General features: G+C 27.9%; 1 protein-coding gene across 2 annotated transcripts; it reads right to left on the bottom strand.

Moving 5' to 3' along the window:
* Positions 1 to 5,174: 5,174 nt before the first annotated feature.
* Positions 5,175 to 24,606, bottom strand: LOC135929631 (trans-1,2-dihydrobenzene-1,2-diol dehydrogenase-like). Of its 2 annotated transcripts, none has more exons than XM_065466295.1 (8): positions 24,412 to 24,606; positions 24,110 to 24,221; positions 14,553 to 14,716; positions 12,590 to 12,727; positions 11,984 to 12,101; positions 6,842 to 6,966; positions 6,067 to 6,217; positions 5,175 to 5,444 (listed from the first exon to the last, which is right to left on the bottom strand). In XM_065466295.1, exons 1-8 carry the CDS (start codon positions 24,508 to 24,510, stop codon positions 5,335 to 5,337), a joined length of 1,017 nt encoding a protein of 338 aa, XP_065322367.1. In that variant the 5' UTR covers positions 24,511 to 24,606; the 3' UTR covers positions 5,175 to 5,334. The 2 variants fall into 2 exon arrangements, with proteins under 2 accessions (XP_065322367.1, XP_065322369.1); XM_065466297.1 differs by lacking the exon at positions 24,412 to 24,606 and adding an exon at positions 23,675 to 23,792 and having other exon boundaries at positions 24,110 to 24,203.
* Between the last annotated feature and the right edge of the window lie 31 nt (positions 24,607 to 24,637).

Genomic DNA, 24,637 nt, shown 5'->3' with positions numbered 1-24,637 from the left:
CACTTTTCTAAGGTACATATTCACTGAAAATTTAATTTAACATGTTTACAATATATATTTTTACCTATTTGCTTCAAAAAAATTCGAAAACTTAAAAATGACGATTATGACACGTTATAACGCAAGCCGACCCAACAAGCTGACCCAGCAAGCCTACCCAACAAGCCGACCAAATGGGTCGGCTCAACAGGCCCATTGGGTCGGGTTAGTTCGTGGTCGATTTTTCAACCCTGGCTCAATGTTGAGCAGATTTCTACGACTTCGGCTCGGGTTGTGGGTCGTAAAAAACCAACCATTTAACAACACTAGGCCCAACCTCCATATAATTATGCCGATTTTACTCTCAACCTCAAGGATATCAACAAACCTTAACACAGATGTATAGTAAAATTAAAAACTACACCCTACCAAATTGAAGTATTAGAGTGTTTAGTTGTATAAGAAGAAAAACAAGCAGGAAATTTCTTCAAAATACAAATAGCAATTTATTCTTTAACCTATTAAATTATTTTACATTTATGTTTTATTAGTAATTTTATAAGTAATTTTATAATCAGTAAAGGTGATATAATAGCGTTACATTATATTATTATATTTAGTATCTTATATAAAAATTATTTAATTCTAAAATAATTCTGTCTTTCCTTTATACCGTGTTTTATAATCTAATTTAGTAAAATTAAAAACATTTTACTTATGAAATTCCAGCGTATAAATATTGCCAAACTTGAGGGCAAAAAATATCAAATATATTGTGCTAAATTTGTAAAGAAATATAATATTAAAAATTAGGTTTATAACTTGAATATGGTTTATAATTTATAAAATCTATTTGCACAGGAAATTAATTAAATTATTGTTGCATATCCTTTGCAAACACAATCCGTTATTCAAAAATTTAAAATTATCACACCTTTGATTCGGATTGCCCACCTGAAAATTTTATTGTAGTGGACAAAACTAGCTTTACCCATATAGGTTCACCCATTGGAGGTGAAAATGCTATGTTTCATTTGAGAGATAAATTTTTTGCCAAATTCAATAGAATCATCGGTTTACTTAAAATATTTTTTACATGCCTGTTCATCAACAATTTTCATGTCTACTGAAATATTATTGTAACATTTAGAAGAATTTAGAAGGATTGGGTGATTATAACCGTAGTCAAATAAAGAAAGGTTAGAACTAAAGTGATACTAAATCAGACTAATATCGTCGATTATATATACTTTTCTATAATATTCGTCAAATAAAGAAATGTTAGAACTAAAATGATACTAAATCTTTATAAGATAAAAACATAATCAAAATATTAATATAAATTAAAGATTAAAAAAATTATAGATTAAAAAAAATTAAGTTCGTAAAATCATAATTTAATCCTTTATTCAAAATTATAACATTATCAAATTAACAAAATTATAAAAGTAAAAATAATAAAAAAGATTAATAAAAATAAAATACAAAAAAGTTAATAATTATAAAAGATCATCGCGAATGGTAAAAATTGGAGTTTTTATACTCTTTTTCAAACTTCTTTTTAACTAATATTCATAACTTAAATTATTTTCAGTTCTCACTATTCAAATATAATATTTTTATCACGCGTTATAATAATAAATCCAAAAGAAATCTATATGCAAATTAAATATGAAGTACAAATTTAACTAATCTAAAAATTACAACAATTATTAGACCTTGAAGTTCATTTAAAAATACTCTCGAATTTATTAACTATCACTCATCAATCTCCTGGGTCTAAGCTGCTCTTCCAAAGCTAGGTGGTATAGGTATCCATTCCCCCAAATCCTTAAGAATTTCAGCTTTTTATCCTCTGTTGTTAAATTTCGATACCCACTTGGAGACTATCGATTCACATCATATGGCAGCATTCGACCTCTGGAGAAAAAATGCTCTAAACTGCTTATATCCAAGTTCTATAAGACTAACAGACAAAAATATACCCTTGATACAGCATTGCGTGGAATAATTACACTTCAAAGCTGTTCAAAAAGAGTATACAGAACAGTGGCGTAGCTAGGAATTTTCCTTAGAGGGGGTCCATACATATAAAAGGCTGAGGCCTTCGACCCTTTGTCCAGGCCTTCGGCCGGGTTTATCTTACAAATCATAACCATATCTTCGATAATATATAATAAATATAATTTTTAAATGCATCAATATGTTATTATAATTTAGTAGATTATTCTCAATGACTTTATAATAATACTATCCAGAATAATTTCAATAGTAATATAATATCCTTTTACAAACATCAAAACATAAATATTAATGGTATTTATTTGATATAAAGTCACTTTTAAGTCTTTTGAACGTATAATCTAAAAAAAAATTTGCTCTGGGAGGGGTCCAAACCCGAAAACCACCCCCGTAGCTATGCCACTGATGCAGAATGACAACAAACGATTCTTTTGCTTTATCAAATAATTCCAGTCTCAACCATATGCCACCTTGGTTAAGAATGGTTAGAAACATACCTAGTTCTAATTTAGACTTGTTAGTTGTTACTAACCACCGAAGAACTTAGAATAGCTATATGTCTTCATTTAAGCTAGAAATCGTAACACCGACATCATGTGTCCTATGTAAAACTCATCAATAGCTTTGGACATAACCCCCATACTTTGTCGTTTTTCAAAAGGCAGATTACCCAGGCACTATGCCATCATTCCGATCATCAATAGAATCTTGAAATCCACAAATATTCCTCTATGCTGGAACCCTCTGGCCTCAGCCCTGATGGAATGACGCGAATCCCTTGGAACCAAGGTATACTTCTCGCTTGAGATTATAATGTAGATTGTTTAGCCAGATTTTTTTCTGTCAACTCCATCATGAAAGCTGAAAAAGAAAATACAAAAACAAATATAGTCACATTTTGAAAAAATTGAGAAATGGGAGTAGTGTAGAGATAATTTATATTAGCATTAAATTAATTTCTGTTATCAAATTCATAATTTAATATTCGTATCTGTTTCTATTTGAATCATATTACTCTCAACCGTTAGAGCTGAACGATTGTTTAGAGTGTTGAGGATATTATCGGGCCTCTAAGCTGATATAGATTACTATTACTCATTATAAACTCAATTGAGCAATAAAATATATCGATTTTTTGCTAGAAATATCAGATATGATTATGCCATATGAAAAGGGGTTAATCTTAACATCTTTTCTACATATTTAAAAAATTCCTGTAGTTTTAATATTTTAAATTTTGCAAACGAATTATACAATTTTTTTAGTCGTTGACGTATTCACTAAATATATTTAGACCAGAGTTGAACTAGTAACATTCATTAATTTAAATTTAATCACAAATGAAATAAGGATGAAAAAATATACGTTCGTGACGTGATAAGCTAGAAAACAAAGTGGTATGAATACGTTTACTTTAATAAACCCGCCCATTCTGACTTATGAATGAAGTCTTTAGCTTTTAATATTTTCAGACGGTCAAAATCTATGCCCGGTGAAGTGTAAAAATCACTGGTTTACGAATTTGAAATCAACGGGGATATGTCCGAATCATCGGCTACAAATATTGTCAAAAAATTGGAGGCCCTTAAACTCAACCAAATGGAGACATGGAGTTGATCTTTAAATTTGTTGTACAATTATGCTATTGTATTTTTCACGATGATATTATGTTCTGTTAAATAATAAAAATTATATTGCCTCATGGATCAAATTGCATATTATTTATTACTATAAATGGGGGATGAATTCACCCTGATTTTACCATATATCTAAACAATGCAAATTTTTTATTTTGTCCTTCACAAAAAAAATTCAAAGAGCCTATTGTGCAAGAAAAAGAATGTAAAAAAATTTATTTTATTTTGGTTGAAACGAATTTAACTTCCTTTATGGTTCTCTTTACTCCTTCAAAATAAAATTATATCTTGTTTCTCTATTTTAGACAATAATTGTTAAATATTTAATTTAATTTTTTTTGGACCAATTGTTTAATTTAAATGATTCATCTTTTTTTATTTATCTAATTTTCAAAATAATATTTATTATATAATATAATAATTTCAAATAATAATATAAAATTATAGCTCATTTCAATTTTATTTATAAGAAAAATAATATTAATTAATTAATATCATTATATTTGTTTATTATTTTTATAGTCGACTTAGAGAACTAAATGAGTCTCGGCTTTATAAGTCACTAAAGTGGACTAAACTAGTTGATTTAGTAAATTAGACACTTTAGCAATTAAATTAGTTTACCAATCGACTAGTATAGTAGCTAGTTTTTAATCGAGGTCAGAGACTACGGCTATTACTAGTAGTCGAAAGAATCTGACTTATTAACAACACTAGTTGAAGAGATTTTCTGAAAATCGTTCAATATGGAAAGAATATTTATGAGTAATTTATATTATAATATTAAAAAAAAGAGGTGAAGAATTCCCAAATTAAGTTAATCTTAGGTAGAATTATTGAAACTATTTAGACACTTATGAGGGCAGATAAAACGTGTAAGAGATAGATGCCAGGATTTAAAATATTAAGCGAAGGTCAGGTAATTTGGGTGAGCGTGGTATGCTCGATGTAAAGAAAGATTCTTTCTTTCTTTCTTGAGGCTAACAATATATTATTTTGACCGAAATCTTAATCGGGATTATTAATAACACTGGTTAAAATATCTAAAAATAAAAATCCCAACAAAGAATACAAGTTATGTAAAAACCCAACTAAAATTCTTTTCAAGATATGTCATCCCATGTTGTTATACTTTTAGTCGATTTTTAAAAACGGTTGACTCTATATTTTACCCAGAGCTCGAGATTAGAGCTAATAGATGTTTTAAGTATTATATTGATTTAATAATTATTATCTAATTTCCATATTTTATTTTTTGAAGACTATGGAAATTCGTGATATTTTTTAAATGTATAATTTAATGATATATTTATTGATATCTTATATTATTCAACTTTAAATGATCTTCTAGATCACCTTAAAATGTTTAGCATGATTCCACTTGATTATCGCAAATTATTAAGAAATCGTAGTTTACTATAAACGATGCCTAAGCCATAATGGACAATAAAAAAGTGACAGAATGATTCGAAATAAAAATTTATATCTATTTTATTTTTACTATATTTTATATTAAAGGGAAAACTAACCCGTAATTGTTATAATTCATTAAATTAAAAAATAAGATTGTCTATGTCATAATTATTTTTGTAATGATTATCTACATATTTATAAAATACGAATAAAATATATATCATTTTATAAAATAAATAAACTAATTTATTTTTCTAACATTTTAATTGTAATATTTATGTGTTCATTGCTGGTCTTGGTTATATTTAACTCCGATCATCTTGCGGCATTTTTCGATCAAAGTGGCAAATGTCAAAGTATCCTGGTGAGTGACGATAGGACATTCTTTTAGTCCTTAATTTTCAAAATGCAGTTTAATAAGTTAATTTTTTTTCAATAATTTTTTATTCGTATTTCTAACATAAAACTACCATTTAAAAAAAAGAGGATAGGAATGATTTTTTAAAAAAAATAGAGATAAATTAAAAATTAAGGAGACATCTATGAATTCTTTAAAAAAATACGTCCCCCCAAAGAGTTATAAATGCTCATGTAATTTGACCGACACATGAGATAATTTTTTTATTATTAATAATAAATTTATATTTTCGATAATTTTTTATTATTAATAATAAATTTATATTTTCGAAATATATAAGATATAAAATTGGAGAAAAAAAATAAATCCAGGAAAAAAAAACTCGACCGAAAAAAAAATATGGGGAGTTAAAAACTTAAAAATAAAAATATGAGGGAATCTTTATTAAACACTATTTAAATGGTTATATATTATATATATATATATATTGATACCGATTTATTCAAATATCTTACATCATGCATAAAATTTCTAGTCAATAAATATATCTGTAATATCTATAAGAAAAAAGGACTAAATTTTAAGTCCGCCCTTTTTTCAGTCGAGTTTTTTTTTCCACAAGTTTTTCTTTCGTTTAAAAAAATATATATATTTAACCTTTACGAATACAGTTCTTAACCTCGTTTGCTTCGTAAAGAAATCCCACTCCGTTATCGTAGTAAGATTTGGCTACAGGTTTGGGAAAAGGAAATTCGTGCTTCTTATCCAAGATTTCCATCGAATTGCTACACCAAAACGGCTTATGAATCTAAATTAGTATACGTATTGAATATATATATATATATTAAGGACCCGTAACAAGAAGGTTTTTATGTTCCGTTCCAGATTTAGGAACGCTCTACAGGATTTCAGGCTATTACCATATAACATTTGGATGGTTGGATAATTTTGTATCGGTAAAATCAAAGTATAGGCCAAACCAAAGGAGAACAAATCCTCAAGGTATCAGTGCTTCTCAGCTTATTTAAAAAAATATTTGACGATAACAATAGCAAATGTTTTTTTGGTCAAAAATATAATTTCAGTTTAGGATTTGGCGCTTTCCATATATCTAATCTAGGCACATGAAATGATTAAGCTATTTAATTTTATAACAAAGAGGTATATTAATGGAAATGATATTCTTAATGCCCTATCAAAGTTAGCTATCTTTTTCGGTAGCTTACAGGCGCGTCGGTCCTAGCCCCAACCTGACCCGATTTGATAAAACTCGTCTGAGCTCATATATAACATGTACTATACGTATTAATATTTTTATAAATTAAATATTTATTTAAAAAATTATACGATAAAAACATAAAACTTATACATCATATTATAGATTGGATTGGAAAGTTTACTATTTAATATATGATAATATATTAGATCAAACTTTGATTGTTCCTTTAGTTCCGCAAATTATGGCTTCATTAGGAACTTCACTCATGCAAGTCACTTGAAAAGTTGCCATTCTTTCTCCCGAGTATAGCATAGTGACAGAATCAAGTACATCAACACCTATTTTATAATCAAAATATTTAAAAAATGTTATATTATATTCCACATTCAATGAAGCATATTTATATATATTTCAAAGACCTAGCCCTAAACCAAGCTCGTGTACCCGGGTCGGATTTAATTTTTTAAACATACCCGGGCCTGGCCTAAAAAAAATTTTTTTAATAAAAAAATACCCAGACCGGACCTAAAAAATATTTAAAAAAATACCCGGGTCTAATATTTTAAAACCAAATATTTAAAATCGCCATTATTAACTTTAAAAATTTAATATAATATATTATAAAAAAAAATCCGGGCAGGGCCTGAGGGCTAAGCCAAGCCGAAATTTTTTTAATCGTACCTCTGCAGGTCTTTGATATATTTATTGTATACAAATTAGGGATGTAAAAAAAACGAAAATTATATATTTATGAAAATATTCTCTTTCTTCGAAAAACACAGAACAAAAGAAAACAGACATCATTTTAACAAAATTTTTGAAACATAAATATATATTCTGATTTTAGAAAAGTTATTTTTTGATAAATTCAAATAACAAAAAGAATTATAATTTGCAAATAATGGGAAAAAAAATTCATAAGCATTTACTCCCCACTAGGGTGATATGTACCACTTTTTCCAAAATTTCTTTTTAGGGTCATTCCATGACAAATCAACCACGATTCGGCCGACCCCCTTCGATTTTTTTAAAATTTCGTAAGCAAAGAAAGGTCAATGTAACTAAGAAATAGCCAAAATTTTAGCCTCCTGACATTTATATTTTTGAAGATATTAGGGTTCAAAGTGGCAAAAATGACGTATTTTTACCATTATCTGCCTTCATTCAATTAAGCATATCTTAAAAACTACATAATTGTAAATAACAAATTTAATATCAAAATTACGTACAAAGATTCTACTTTTAGATAAAAAAAAAATTTTATTTTTTTTTCCAATTTCCGGTCATTTTATTTAATATATAAGGACTAAAAACAATTTTTTGGAAATAATACGACCTTCAATTTTTTTAAAAAATTTAGTAGACATTATTAAACTCTTCCTTTATATTTATAAAAAAAAATTGGTCTGGGACGCTGCCATCTTCATTCTCAAAATCGATAAAAATGTTTAGAAAAGTGTATAAATATTTCCCCGAAAGGGGGCGTCTTTGTATAAAATTATATATTAATCAGTTTTTAATGGTTTTTCTTGGACTATTTGATATAATTTAAAGGATTATTTATCTTGTAAGTGAAAATAACAATAAATGGGGCTTTCATTCAATTATAGAAATTGTCTATCGATAAAAGATAAAAGAAATTCAATTTATTACTTTATTATAAAATTTTTTGCCCATATAACATATATTTAATGAATATTAATAAAATATATTCAACCAAGTTTATAGTTCTTGAATATATGAATCATAATCTTATCCATTTCATAGACGCCAAAAATAATATCAAAATTTTCTCTACTCAATTTTTTAAAATAATTTGATATTTTTAAAATATTACAATTATGAAATTATATACAAAATAAAAGTATTATCATAAAATTACCCAAAACAATATAAATATTGGATCGGATTTTCTAAAATCGGCATAGCCTTACTAAATTAGAATAACAATAAATAAGTGTTTCAATTAATAAAATAAATAAAAATTTTAAAATTGATTCGCGCCCAGCGAGATCATTTGTCATTAAAATTTTTAATCAATTAATTTTTATATTTAAAGAAACTAATGGTTGGTACTTAGAGATATTAATTTATAAAACAATATTTATTAATTCATATTTTATCATTAACCTGTCAAAATGATTATTTTATTATATCAAAATGTCAAAATGATTATTTTATTATATCAAAGTACAAGTATTTTTTGTTCATGGGAAATATTTCGGGCGCGAAAGGGTTTTAATCATTCAATAACACATGCTCACTATATTAATTCATTTTTTAATAAATTTCTTGGTATTTTGATTTCTATCAACACCTAACCCCAAGCCTGGAAAAACTATAGACGAATATACAGTTAAAATTGTACAAGAATTTTATTGTATGGACGAAATAAGCAGAATCATGCCAGGCAAGAAAGATTGCGTTTCGATTTTGACCAAAGACGGAAAAAAGAATACCATACATAAGAGATTAATTTTAGATAATTTGAAAAAAATTTATATATTTTTTAAAGAAATGAGGCCTGATGTTAAAATTGGTTTTTCGAAATTCGCAAGCATTCGCCCAAAAATTATATACTTGTTGAAGGTAGTGGTACACATGTATGTGATTGCAGCTACCACCAAAATTTAAATTAATGATCATTGGATCAAATTTAACCAATGATATGTTGCCCTTTAAAACATACAAACATATTTTACACTTAATAATTTGTAATTGGCCTCAACCATCCAGTTATATGGGCAAATGTGATAATTGTTTAGGGTCAACACATTTACGCGATCAAATAGAAATATTGTTTCGTTCTAAGGACATCGAATTTATAACATACAAACAATGGCTATCCGTAGATAGAACCACTCTTGAAACAATAACCAAACCAGTAGGTGAATTTATCAATGCCTTTTTTAAAAAAAATGGAATCTTTATCATTTTTTTATTTCAACGCAACAATCGTTGTATCAAAACAATCTAAAATTGAACTTAGACGAAGACCAATATTTAATTTTGTGATTTTTAAGAAAACTATAGATTTATACTTTAGGATGAAGTACAAAATTATCATTGGAATAGGGCTCAATCCACTGTTCACCCTTTTGTTATATATTATAAAGATAATTTTGCCAATATTTGTTGCCTAAATTATGTAATGATATCCGAATCTTTGCAACACAATACAATAGCAGTACATAACTTTAAAAAAACATTGCTAAATTTTTTAATTAATAAAATTTTTTGTTTTCCGGTGGATCCGCTGCACAGTATAAAAATCGTAAAAATTTTATTAATATTTGCTATCATGAGATGGATTTCGGGGTACAGGCGAAATGGCATTTTTCTGCTACAGCACACGGGAAAAGTGTTTGTGATGGGATTGGTGGCACTGTTAAAAGATTAGCCTCTAGAGCTAGTTTACAAGGCCTTACTCAAAGTACACATCATATGAATTGTACGAGTTAGCTAAAGAAAATATTAATGTCATATATTTTGAATAGATGACCAAAATAAATAATGATTACGAAGATCTATTACTCAGGGAAAGATTTTCAAAAACTAGATCTATACCTGGAACACACAAAATACACACCTTGATTCCAACAGATCTACATAATTTAAAAGTAAAATGTATTCCAATTCAATAGAAAGTACTTTAGAATAGTTATCATATAATGATGAAAGTATAATTATTGAAGAAATATCAGGATACCTAACGTATCCTTATGATTCTAATTGGTGGTTAGCTTTGTTTTAGTGAAAAATCAAAAGCAGGAAGAAATATATATAAAGTTTCTACACCCATCCGGACCTTCTAATTCCTTTACATTTCCAAGTATAGACGACACTCTTTGCTTGCCCAAATGTCATATCTTAACATTAGTTTCACTGTTAAATGCTACTGGCCGTAGTTATACTATACATTGTCGTCACAAGAAAGTAAATGCGCTACCGAAAAATTAGAATCTTTTAAAAGTGAGTTTAAATTTAAATTATATCAATTTTTTTAATATTTAGGGCGCCATATATGAAATGCACAAGATTCTGGTTCATATATTCAAGAACTCGAAACTTAATTGAACATATTTTATTAATATTTATTAAATATATGTTATATGGGCAAAAATTTTTATAATAAATTATAAATAAAGTAATAAATTGAATTTCTTTTATCGATAGACAATTTCTATAATTGAATGAAAGCTCCATTTATTGTTATTTTCACTTACAAGATGAATAATCCTTTTAATTATATCAAATAGTTCAAGAAAAACCATTAAAAAATTATTAATATATAATTTTATACAAAGACGCCCCCTTTCGGGAAAATATTTATACACTTTCCTAAACATATGTTTTTTATATATAATTTATACATAATATTTTTTTTCCATAAAATTTTTAATATATGCTTATTTGTTTTTTTTAATAAATTTCAAGCGTGGTTCAATTTAAACTTATTTTTTAAAACGTTTAACTCAATATTTTATCCAATAAAATATTACGCAAGCCTGAAGATATTGCTCATAGATGGTACAAAGGTCTGGACATCCATTAACAAAATATCGAGGCTTAGGTAATATTTCTTTGGCAAACATAGAGTTAGCCGGTTTTAAAAATAAGGTCAATTCGAGTGATTTAACAACACTATCGATTATACTGCATTTTAAACTTAAATTGAAATCGTTTTTTTTAATAAAATTATTTACAATAGGAAAAAAACAATTCCCGAATAAGATAATTCTTTTTTTATTTTCATTCCTAATATATGCTCATATATAAACTTAAACTTTTGATAACGTATTAATAAAAATAGGAATTTTTTTACACGATCCAGACAGCAGCCCCAAATAAATTCTTGTTCGTTGGGACTATAAGTAAAATACTTCTTTGGACAAACTTATGGTTTTCATATTGCAAAATAATGAACTTAAAATTTCACAAAAATTAAATAGTTCCTCTAAAAAATGATATAAAATAAAATAAACCAAAATAATTAAGTAAAAAATTATAGCAAACTTGAATATTAATAAAAGACCGGACCTAGAATATGGTCCTCAAAAAGGATCCCCGTCAACCCGATCCAGGTCTAAGACCGATAGAAACGAACTGTTGACTTTCACTATGATCTGATAGATTTTTTAAATCTTTTATACAAGATCATTTTTCTTTATTAAAATCAATATTTCTTGGATTACTATCATGATTGAATAGAATTAGATAAAATTAATATTAATAAAGAAAAATCGATCTTTTTAAACAGATTTTCAAAATCGATAGAAGAGAAATACTTTAGTATTTCTTAGGAAAAAGTTAATCTTATATGAGAATCTGTAAAATTTAGATTTATAAACGCACCATATTCATTTAGGTATCCAACGGCAGTTACACTTTTAGGCATTTCGCCAAAAACCATCTGAGAAATAGCGATAGTATACACACCCATGTCCATCATACATCCGCCACCTAATTCTGGCTTTGAAATTTATTGTTTTTTTAAATGAAAAATGGTTTATTTTATACTTTATTAAACAGAGTTTGGAATGGAAATCAATCTAAGAAACCGAAAATCTAAAACTCTCTTTTAAAATTTATATAAACAGGAATCCATTTTTAAATTTAGAGGTAACAGGTTCCGGAAACTTATTCTAAACGAATGTATAAGTAATTTACACGTATATCGTTTAAAATCAAAGACGAGGCGATATCGGTCGATACATTCAATTTTAACCGATATCAGCTGTTCTCGTTTCTCCCAAACCAGACGGCCATTTAATATATTTAAGGAACCGAATATTCATAAATTCTTTAAAAAAAGAGAACTCCTGATTTCAAGCTCTATTTTGACAACCCCATTAAAAAAAATAGCATTAAAAAAATTAATCAAAATTTATTGTCATGAACTAAAGTCCCACAGAAAAATCGAATAAATAAAATATTTTTTTGTTTTACATATATATGTACCTTTAGAACTCTTTGCATTTTATCCTTATCAACGGCCATTCCAAAAGTTACTGTTACTAATTTAACATCCCCCAAGGTTTTTTTCTTTAATTCTTCTCTTAGTTTAACTTGCACAGGAAAAAATCTGGCCCACATTCCCTTTGTTTTTTTTAAATTTTATTTATAAAATATAATATTAATTTTTATTCAAAAAATATATATATATAAATTTTGTATAAAATTAGAAATAAGATATTTAAAATTTGAGTTTAATATTATTTAGTTTATGATTTACCCTTCAACTGACAAAAAAAAATAAAGATGTTTTCCCTCTTTTCACTAACAACAAAAATTAGTGCTATGCCGATTCACATAATTTTTCATAGATCCGATCCCATATTTCCATAAAACCGATCAGAAAAACCAATGCTTAAATTTTTCATTTACCATTTTTTGACCAATGTCAAATAAAAAATATTTTTCAGAACTACCACTAGTGTTATTAAGAATCCCGATTTTTAAAAACGGCCAGATTAAGATTTTAGCCAGAATAATATCATGTAAGCCATGAGATTTGGCAAACAGATGTTCAAACTTTTCTGCCCCTTATGACTAAAATCTCCAGGTTTCCATAATATTATATTGGTTTATGTGCATTTTGTTTTTTTTTAAGTTTAATCATCTCGTTAAAATATGGGTAATGTTTGAAGCGGATTGTAATTTTTATCTCCTCTTGTAAAATCGAATAGTTTTTTTGAAATTATTGACCAGATTCGATATTTAGTAACGGAGCCTTAACAAAACCTTTTTTAAAAAAAGGAAGAAAATAAGAAATAGGCGTTTCAAAGTTTAAAAAAGAGATTTTCTAATTAGGGATGCGCCGATATTTTTGATCGGATTGGGCGGATATTTGATCTTTTAAAAATATCGGTTATCGGTCGAGGTTAAAATTTTCCGATCGGAGAAAACTGTTTCTTAATTTTTTTTAAAAAAATGTATATTAAAAATAAGATCAAATTCCAATTTTAATTATAAATTTAGATATTTAAAATTTCATAATTGAAGTGTCGGGGCTTCAGTTATGGATAGAATGGTAGGTGGCACGTCTCGATAAGTTTTGGTATGCATCATTTTAGAATATTAAAGCAACAACAGCAATTAAATTTTAAATTTTATTTAAAAAAAGAAAATAATTAATTATAAATTATAATTTTAAGCAAATTTGAAAACCAAAAAAAATAAAGTATATCTTTAATATAAAAATTTGTCCCTTATATAGGGAAAATGAAACGCGCAATTATAAAATAAAATTGTCGCAAAGTGAAAAAAAAGAACGTTTTTACAAAACGGAGTTGTGTTAGTTTTATCTTACATAATTAGAGATAAAACCTACCCCTCTATACTTTCCGGAACTCTAATTATACAAATGGATGCAGGGCTACCTATTTAAGACTCCAAAAGTAAGTAAAACCCCTAAGTAAAGAAAACACAAAAACCATATGTTGATCTTAAAAGTATTTAAATCAAACAAAGAAAACTTTATTTAATTTTTATGAATTTACGATAAGACAAAGAAGGGCAAAAGAAAAAACTTTATTTAATTTTTATGTGTTTACGACATGACAGAAGAAAAAACTATATTTAATTTTTATGTGTTTACGACAAGACAAAAGAAGGGCAAAAGAAAAAACTTTATTTAATTTTTATGTATTGAAGACAACAAAGAAGGATAAGAGCAAACTATTTTTAATTGAAGTTTATAACAATAATATATTTATTTATTTGTAAATAGATTAATTTTGAATTTAAATAAAATAAGACGATTAGTATGTTTACAGAATACAATCAGATATGATATGATATCAGATCGGCAATAGGTCGATATTTCTAATATGGGATCGGAAAAAATGGTATAGGTACACCCCTAAATCTAATGAATTATTTGGTTAACATGAGGAATAAGCTAATTTGTGGTACAAATTACTTCCATGAAAAAGGCTTTATTTTTTTGAGCTGCGGCAATCATATCTTGTGTCTCTTTAACGTTCATTCCTAGTGGCTTCTCGCACAACACATTTTTACCCAAATTCAGCAGCATCATCACAACTTCGTGATGAGCATTATTAGTTGTGCCCACATAATACACCTCTTAAAATATAAAATAACATAATTAATATTAAATCACGGGTTATTATTAGTCATTTTTACAAATTGAATATCAACCTAATCCGTGTATAGGGTAATTTGAGGTATTAATTCTGAAAGCATATTTATTCATTTTTTGCTTAATTTGTGATATAACCCAGATACCAGCAAAACCGTTAATAATGTTGTTTTTTGAAGCATAAATTTAAATATAGTCAATTTCATAGTTAGCGCGAATTCGCGGTGAAATATTCAAAACGCTAACTGTGAAGCATGGTTATAGCTCGACGTGTGGCTACCAAATCTTAAAAAGTTCGCTAGGTAGATTATACGAGAAATCAGTTATAACTTATAAGAAAAATGTTGAGAGGCACAAACCCCAAAAACATGAGTAAAAATTATGTCAATTTTCTTATTAATTTCCATTTATTCTTTGCCTATCTCGTTTAAGTCGATATAATATGTGTATCTAGTAATGTTGTTAATTGGTTGGTTGTGTAAAACCCAGACCCGGGGTTCAGATAAGCGAAAACTAAGAAAAAATAAATCTCATTTACTAATCATAAATTAAATCTTATTATACATTCTAATTATAAATTAAAGCTTTGTTTACATTAATCTCATTTTCTTACAATTTAAATATTTGTTTAAATTGGGGTTCTTTTGATTAGAATCAATTTGTATCATTTTTTCTCTTCCAGACTAACATATATATTTAGTTTATTTTATATATTATATAGTTAACAACCCTCTTCAAAACTTTTGTAGGGGAGAGGGGGGGGGGGTGTTTATAGAATACAACTTTACAAAATTTCTTATAATATCGATAATTATTTCTTAAATTTATTATTTTTTTAAAATTTGAATTATATTGAAATATATACATTAGAATATTAAATAATTATAGAATTTTTTCATTTTTCGTATCGTAAACAGGAATGTATCTTGCTTGTGGATATAGACTTGATCATACAAACAATACCAGCCTAAAAAAATATTTAAAATATAAAATTATTATTAAATATAATTAAAAAAAATATAACCTAACAAATTATTGCTATATATCGTCATTTATATCCCAGGATGATAATGCATTGTTTTAGGGCGGAGGGAGTCATACTGTTCTTCAATATAGCAATAGTATTTCCGGCAAGAGAAAAGTTCTTTCCGATGCCAAGGAAGTTATTTGTTGACATGGAAAGGCTCTCGTCATTTTAGTTAAATGAGGAAATCGATTTGCATACCCTCTCCACCAATCTAGCACGTTTGTTGTCTCGGGCGCTACCGGCTTAAGAAGATAGGTCTTTATCTGATTCTTTTAATGTGGCTACAAAAATACCTTTTCCAGTTAAAACAAGATGGAACAGCGTATATCTTATGATATAAGTCATTAATAAGGTATAAAATAAAAATATTTTTGTATATTTATAATATTATTTTTCTAATTTTTTATCTATTTATAAAAATATAAACGCAATACAACACCTTAGGGAACTTGTGTTAATTGAAACCTCTTTGGCTCCTGGCAATATAAAATTCTTCACTAATTTAGAAGAATTTTTAACCCTATTTTATCAAACGATTGAAATACGCGCACAATCTTCAACAATAGGGATGGCAATATTATTCTACTATGATATACTGGATAATTTGGAAAATCAAGAGATAGGGAATTCAAATGCTTACATAAGAAGCAGCAACATTGATGAAAAAAAATACGACAAATATAGCCAACTTTTAATACACTTAATAATTATGCTGCATCAATACTAGATCCTAGGATTAAAAATACACTAATAGCTAATTTAAAGGAAGATGCAGCAGTTAAAAATATGACTATATTCAAAGATATTTAAGCAAAATATATGACGGAGCCATTTGATGAGTACTTATTCAATAATAATATTAATAACAATCCTTCTAACCTTAAAAGCAGAGATTGAAAAGAAGGTATATTTGTAATATAATACATTTTGATATTCAACAGTGATTTAATAAAATGGGGTTAGAAATTCTTCTAAATTTGTGAAGAATTCTATATTGTCAGGAGCCATAGGTTTCAATTAACCCAAGTTCCTTGAGGTGTTGTATTGCGTTGATATTCTATAAATAGATAAAAAATAGAAATAATAAATATACAAAATTATTTTGATTTTATATTTAATTAATGGCTTTTATCATAAGATATATGCTGTTCCATCTTGTTTTCACTGGAAGAGGTATTTTTGTAGCCCCATTAAAGGAATCAAATAAAGACCTATCTTCTTGAGCCGGTAGCGCCCGAAACAACAAACGTGCTAGATTGGTGGAGAGGGAATGAAAATCGATTTCCTCATTTAGCTAAGATGGCGAGAGACTTTCTATGTCATCAAACAATTTACATGGCATCGGAAAGAACTTTTAATCTTACCAGAAACACTATTACTAAATTGAGGAGCAGGATGGCTCCCTCCACCCTAAAACAATGCATATCGTTATCATCTTGGGATATAAATATAATGGGTCTTCATGACGATATAAGGCAATAATTTGTTATGCATAGTAATTATTTATTTTTTAATAAATAATTAAATTATATTTTTCTAAATATATTTAATAATAATTTTATATTTTATATATATTTTTTAGTGGTATTGTATGTATGATCAAGTTTATATCCACAAGCAAGATACCTTCCTGTTTCCGATATTGCTTATAATTATTTAATAGTGTATTTTAAATTCTATTGTATATATTTACAATTTAATTCAAATTTTATAAATAAATATATCTCTACTCGTACTTTACCCCAATGTTAATATTCTTGGTCATTAATTATAAATATATAATACTTGAATTTTAAGCTATAGAAGCACAATAACTAATATAATATTAAGTAAAGATTAGTGTACATATATTTATATACACACGTTTCTTTCATGCGGACAAAGCCTCAAAATCAAAATAATTTTTTTCAATGCTATACCTAGCTTAATAAGTTGCCATTAATATTAATAAAAAAAGAAAAACTATTAAATCAATAGAGGGGGGATGGGATTTTTCTAAGAACAATTTTATTCTAAGCTCGGCCTTTCAACTCTGTCAAAATATTAAATTTAATTGCTAAAATTTAAATAAAATTGGCTGATTGTTGAGCATAATTATGGCAAAGTTAAAAAATAATGTGTTCAAGAGATAATAGACGATATTATAACTAAGAAATTTTGTAAAGTCTCATCCCATTTATATATAAATATTTTGTTAAAAAATAAATAAAATAAAACATTTGCAATTTATAAAAAAAATTTTTTAATTTTTCTTTAATTTCATATAAGAAATTATTTTATATATTTGAAATATTTAAATCATAATATAAATCCTTTCGTTTTTTGAGTTTTAAAATAATTTCCGGTATTAAAAAAAAAGGATTAAAAAAACAGACTGGTCGATGGAAACTTTCTTAAAACTTGTTTCAGCATGCCCTGGCTTAATAAATTAGTATAGCTATGCCCCGACCTAGTTCAGAATGAGGTGTGAACTTTCATCGCTATTTTTTAATATTGATTTTTTTTAAATAATTTTAGAAATGTATCTTGGACAAGTACATTTTAACATTAGTTTTTAAATTTGATATGATTGAGCTTGAATGGGATATTTAGAATACTTTTAGATAGCCCTTTTTATTTGGGGGGGGGGGGGTATAAGAAATTATCTTTTCTCCTGGCTATTCTGAAGTTAAAATAGATAAAATCAAAAAAACTTTTTATATAGTTTTAATTAAAATTAAATTATCTGAGTTTTTAAAAAATAATACAGCAGCTGTTAAGCTCTATCAAGAATCTTTCAATATAAATTAAACTTTAATCATAAATATATATATAAATAACATGAACCATGGTTATATGTCCTACTTGCAATAACAATGTATCTCTAATAAAAGGAAATAAAATTATTTGTCATGGTAAACGTGCCAACAGATGCCCTTCATCAGGAACTTTCTTTAACAATGAACCTATCATCCCTCCATCTTCTTATCCTGCTCTTATTAATAGTATTAATTTGGAACCAATACCTACATCTTCAAGTTCCCACAATACTTATAACACAGAAACAATTCCTACATCTTCATGCCCAGATAATAACATTAATTCAACATCTATTGTTGAGGCTCAAGAATGGTTAGAAAAATTTATGAAGGAAAGTCTCCAACCTACAATAGCTCGCATCCCACCATCTTCTTATCCTGCTCTTATTAATAATATTAATTTGGAACCAATACCTACATCTTCAAGTTCCCACAATACTTTTAAAACAAACCTACATCTTCATGCCCAGATAATAACATTAATTCAACATCTATTGTTGAGTCTCAAGAATGGTTAGAAAAATTTATGAAGGAAAGCCTCCCACCTACAATAGCTCGCATCCCAAAAGGTGCTCAAATTTTATTCTCTCAAAAATTTTAGCCACTTTTACCTCCCTAAATAAAAATATCAAAAGCTTAGATAATTGGAAAAAACTATTGTCACTTATATATTTAAATCTACATCTTCCAACTTCAAAATCAAATTTCACAAAACATCAAAAAAACATTAAATTCTAATGACACAAGTTATTTTGATAAAACTAAACAACCCCCTCATTCTTTTAATAACCTTTTGACAGATAAGAAAAAGGCCAAGCTTATTGAAAATAAAATTAACTTATGCAATGTAAATTCAGCTATCAACATAGCTTGTTCCAGTGATACTATGGCCCCCAATAATGATAAAACTTTCATGGCCTTGCAATCTAAACATCCTCAAGATTTTTCACAAATTATCCTTCCACCATCCAATAATCCCATTCCACTAACTGAGAAGGAGATCTTGGATGCAATCATGTCATTCAAAAAAGATTCCTCTGGAGGCATTGATGGTTTTCGAGCCATATATCTACAAGATATAATTAAACCATCCCTACCCCTATATCAAAATATTCTCACTCAGCTTACTATATTGCTCAATCATATTTTCTATAATAATATTCCCATCACCATTCAGCCAATTATTTTTGGAGCCCGTTTAATATCCTTAAATAAAACCAACGGGGACATCAGACCTATTGCAATAGGGTCATTGTTCCGACGTATAATTTCCAAAATTATTTGCTCCTGTATAAAATCTAACCTATCCAACTTACTACAACCAAACCAGCTTGGTTTTAATGTTCCTGGATGATGTGAGGCGGCATCCCACTCGACACCTGTCATTCTCCACAATACAGATCAATGCATCCTTAAAATAGACCTCAAAAATTCCTTCAATTTACTTAGAAGGGAACATTTTATACCCTCTTTTTGTGAAATATTCCCAGATTATTCAACATACATTTCTGCATGTTACAACCAATCCACCTTTTTAAAATTTAATGATTCTATCATTCTATCTAAACAAGGTATCCAACAAGGAGATCCTTTAGGTCCAGCATTATTCTGTCAAGGTATCCAATTAATCATAAAGGAAATTTCTTCCAATTGTGACCTTAAACTAAATGTTTGGTACCTGGACGACGGCACTGTAGCTGACCCATATAACGAAATTATAAAAATTCCAACAATTATAAATGGCTTAGCCCCTATTACAGGACTGTTACTAAACCCAAATAAATGTCAATTTTATTCACCTCTTGAATCAGACTGCCCTCCTAAAAATTTATCACAGTAAACAAAGCTAGCTTTACCCATCTAGGTTCACCCATTGGAGGAGAAAATGCAAAATTTCATTTCAGAGATGAATTCCTTGTCAAATTCAATAGAATGACAAATATTTTAAAACATTTAACTGTCCATCAGGCTTTTTATTTGCTTAAAAATTTTTATTCATCCCAAAGATTTTACATACCTTCCGTTCATCGACAATCTTCACATCCCCTGAAATACTATTGGACCTCGAAGTCCATTTAAAAATTACCCTAGAATCCATTTTAAACATTAAATTCACATCACTCTCCTGGATGCAAGCTGCCCTTCCACCAAAGCTAGGAGGTATAGGCATCCAATCCCCCATCTCCTTGAGCATCTCAGCCTTCCTATCCTCAGTTGCTAAATTTCGTCATACACTCGGAGACTTGGATACTATCGACCCACATCACACGATAGCATTAGATCTATGGGAAAAAAACGCCCCAAACGGCTCACATCCCAATTCTATAAGACAAAGAGACTTGAATTTGCCATTGATATAGCATTGTGTCGATTACTTACACTTCAAAGCTGTTCAAAGAAAATCTCCATCTCTTTTTCTCCACCCAAGCTCAATTCCATGCATACTCGATGTCCATAATACGACCCTTTTATCAGATCAAATAAATCCAGCCCCACCCATATGCCATCTTGGATATGAATGGTTAGAAACTATCCCTAGCTCTAATCTAAGCCTACTACTTACCAACGAAGAACTCAGAATAGCTATAGGCCTTCGCTTAGGCTGCGATATCGTAACCCCTACGACTTGTGTCCTATGTAAATCTCACATTGATAGTCTAGGACACCACCCCCTACACTGTCGTTTCTCAAAAGGCAGACTTCCTAGACATTATGCCATTAATTCAATAATCAATAGAACGCTGAGATCTACAAATACTCCCTCCACACTGGAACCTACCGGTCTTAGCTCCGATAATCAAACCAGACCGGATGGTTTGACGTTAGTCCCTTGGAACCAAGGTTTACCTCTCGCTTGGGACTATACCTGCGTTGATCGTTTTGTCAGATCTTTTTCTGCCAACTCCATCTCAAAAGCGGAGAATACAAAAACAAATAAATATTGCCACCTTAATAATATTTTATTCGCTCTGGTAGTCTCAGATACCTGTGGATCATTCGGACTCCAAGCCTTAAAATTATTCAAAACAATAGGGCAAAGGTTACGATTAATCACAGGTGATCCGAAAAGAAGGTTTCTACCTCCGCCAAAGGATTTCAATCGAAATCTGCCGTTCAAACTGTATATCCATTCATGGGCCAATAAGCCCCATGGACCACACCTAATTAGATATCCCTCTTTTTTTTTAAATAATTTTTTAATTTTTTTTTTCTTAATTTCCCTTCTTATTATATGTTTTTATATTGATTTTTTTGTTTTTAATATATATTTTTAATTCAATAGTGTATATAAATATTCATGTTCATGTTTTAATTTTTTTACCAAATAAAGTTTAATCAAAAATGTTAACATTTTCTTTCAACTTCAAGTTTTTAAATTAAAGAAAGAAAGTGTTATTTTAATTATTTTTACAAACAAAATATTTTTATCTCAATGGGTTTTATTTTTAATTTAATCAACATGTTTATTAAATCATCACATAAAAAATAATATGTTCAAGAAATAATTAATTATCGATATTAAAACCAAGAAAATTTGTAAAATTGTATTCTATAATCCCCTCCCCTCATAAAAGTTTTGAGGATGGTTGTTAACTATATAATATATAAAATAAACTAATATATGTGAATTTAACATAGTCTGGAAGAGAAAAATTGGCTAGGTCAAATTGATTCCAATCAAAAGCACCCCAATTTGTACAAATATTTAAATGGTAAGAAAATGAGATTAATGTATAATAAAATAATAAACAAAGCTTTAATTTATAATTAGAATGTATAATAAGATTTAATTTAAGATTAGTAAATGAGATTTATTTTGTTTATCTAAACCCCGGGTTTAAACCACGGGTCTTTATTGGTTATTTATATTTAATCGTTCAATCTTATTAGAATTTATGTATTTAGTTTGGTTAAAACATCTCTAGATGAAGGATTAGTGGTGATAGGTATTAAATTTAAATAAGTTGCATTGATTTAATAATGGACTAGTATCTTCCCTCTAACAGGTATGCTGAGGGGATGGTAGGATTCTTTTAAACATGGTTCATAAAAAAGATGAGAGGAAAGCATATGCATGAGAAATTTACTATATTAAAATGGACGATACATTACCTAAATGAGTTTCTATTGGGTATTGCTGTATTCACACTTAGGAGGGCAGATAAAATATGTGATGATTGAAAATATTTAGTGAAGGTCAAATGATTTGGTTGGCAATGTGTGATATTCTCGTTAAAAGTATATTAGGATTAGTGTTGTTATTGGCCCAATTTGATTCAATTTTTAAAAAAGGCCCAATTAAGTTTTACCAAATTAAGCCTGGATATTTTGCTCATAGATAGCAGAAGGGTTTAGCCTCTATTTGTAAAATCTCAAAGTTTACATAAAATTATGCCTAAAGCCATTTTAAAAAATCAACCCAAATCGAACTATTTAACCACACTAATGACTTTAGAGGTGTTTAAAAAAATGGCATAAAAGGTTTTAAATATAGTCTTTTATGATATTTTCAATATTACCTTAATTATGTTTAGAGCTGAGTTCTAGAAGCCCAACCCAGATACACATGCCAGACTATATTTAATTTTTTTTAATGGGCATAAAATTTGTTTTTATAAGATACCCAGGCTGGGCTGTATATCTTAAAACCAAATATTAATTTGCGATTATAATCTATAAAAATTAAAAAGGAATAATATATTTTTAAAAAATCTGTGTAAGGCCAAAAAAAAATTTTCAAAAAAAATATCCTGGCTGGGCCATGCAAATGGTACCTCTGCAATTATCTGGTTTAGAGAATAAAAATTATTTTAAAAAAATAAGATTATTTAATTTATTCAATTTTAAAATTTAACAATTACCAATATTTATAAGCTCATAAAATGATCAATTAAGCTGGTATTTTATTTAAAGCAAATGTGAGACATTATATGTTGACATTAAGGTTTCAGAATTTGTAAACCATCTACACCAAACCAATTAATTTTTAAATGTGAGCACCAAAATTGACAATAAGGAAGCTAGAGTTCTATGGTTCATAAAGCTAATGGGGGAAAAAGATTTAAACTAAGCAAATTATAAAAAAATTTATGGGTAGGTTAAAGATTTTAAAATACCTTTGATAATATGCATAGGTGTATCCAGGATTTTAGGGGAAGACACCCTTAGGTAGGATTTTCTCCATAAATTTTATTGAAGGTTTTATGGTTCAGATGTAGGTCTTTGACTATGTGACTTTTATAAATAAAAAAATGGGGTTTAACTTTAAAATAAAAGTGCTTTCTAAAAATTTATTTTAATTTTTCTCTCAAATTCTTTCTTATGGTGATATATTTTAAACATTTTTGGAAGAGAGGAGGGTTGGTATGTTAGGGGAGAAGCTTAAGAAAATCATAAAGAGCTGGGTTGGCAAACTTGTATAAAACATATTTTATGGGCCAAATAAAAATATTTCTAAGTAGGTTAACAACCCAAATACTGCATTTATATGCTGGATCTTACTGGTCCATGCCAACCTATAACATTTATAACTAGTTTACTAAATTTAATACCTATATTAGGATGATTTGCTATGGCTTCATAATTGTCATAAGATTCTTGTATTTCATGTTTTTTAGCAAATTCTTCAGCTCTCTTTTTATCTCTTGCAGCTACAGCTATAATCTTTAAAAATGAATAAGGTAACTAATCAATCATCATGACAAATTAATAAAATAATTATTATTTGACCAAATATATAAATCATTCTAGATGATTATTTAATTAAAAAATGGTAATATAATTTAAAAAATAATTAAGCAAAAAATGAAACTAGCTTTATTTATAGATATAATTGTATTTTATCAAAACCAACCTGATGTCCTTTATCTGGATCACTTCTCAATCCTATACAAAAATCATTACTTATTCGACCAGCTGATATAATTCCCCAACGTAACGCATCTTTTTTCATTTTTTAGTAATTTAATTTTAATAAATTTGACCTCAAATTTTAAAAATGCTGAATCATATTTCATTTTGCACAATAATGACATTTAAAAATGCTAAATCATATTAGTTTTGCTCATTTTGAATAAACG

The sequence above is a fragment of the Gordionus sp. m RMFG-2023 genome, chromosome 5 (genome assembly GCF_954871325.1).
Source record: "Gordionus sp. m RMFG-2023 chromosome 5, tfGorSpeb1-WG-v2, whole genome shotgun sequence".
In the NCBI taxonomy this organism is placed as follows: domain Eukaryota; kingdom Metazoa; phylum Nematomorpha; class Gordioida; order Chordodea; family Parachordodidae; genus Gordionus; species Gordionus sp. m RMFG-2023.
Note: the sequence above shows the minus strand (reverse complement) of the source record. Positions and strands in the feature narration are given on the sequence as shown.

Coding starts and splice junctions, on each gene's coding strand:
- LOC135929631 (XM_065466295.1), bottom strand. CDS start 24,510: ATGAAAAAAGATGCGTTACGTTGGGGAATTATATCAGCTGGTCGAATA. Junction 24,222..24,411: donor ATCCAGATAAAGGACATCAG/GTTGGTTTTGAT, acceptor TCATTTTTAAAG/ATTATAGCTGTAGCTGCAAG. Junction 6,967..11,983: donor TGGATACCTAAATGAATATG/GTGCGTTTATAA, acceptor ATTATAAAATAG/GTGTTGATGTACTTGATTCT.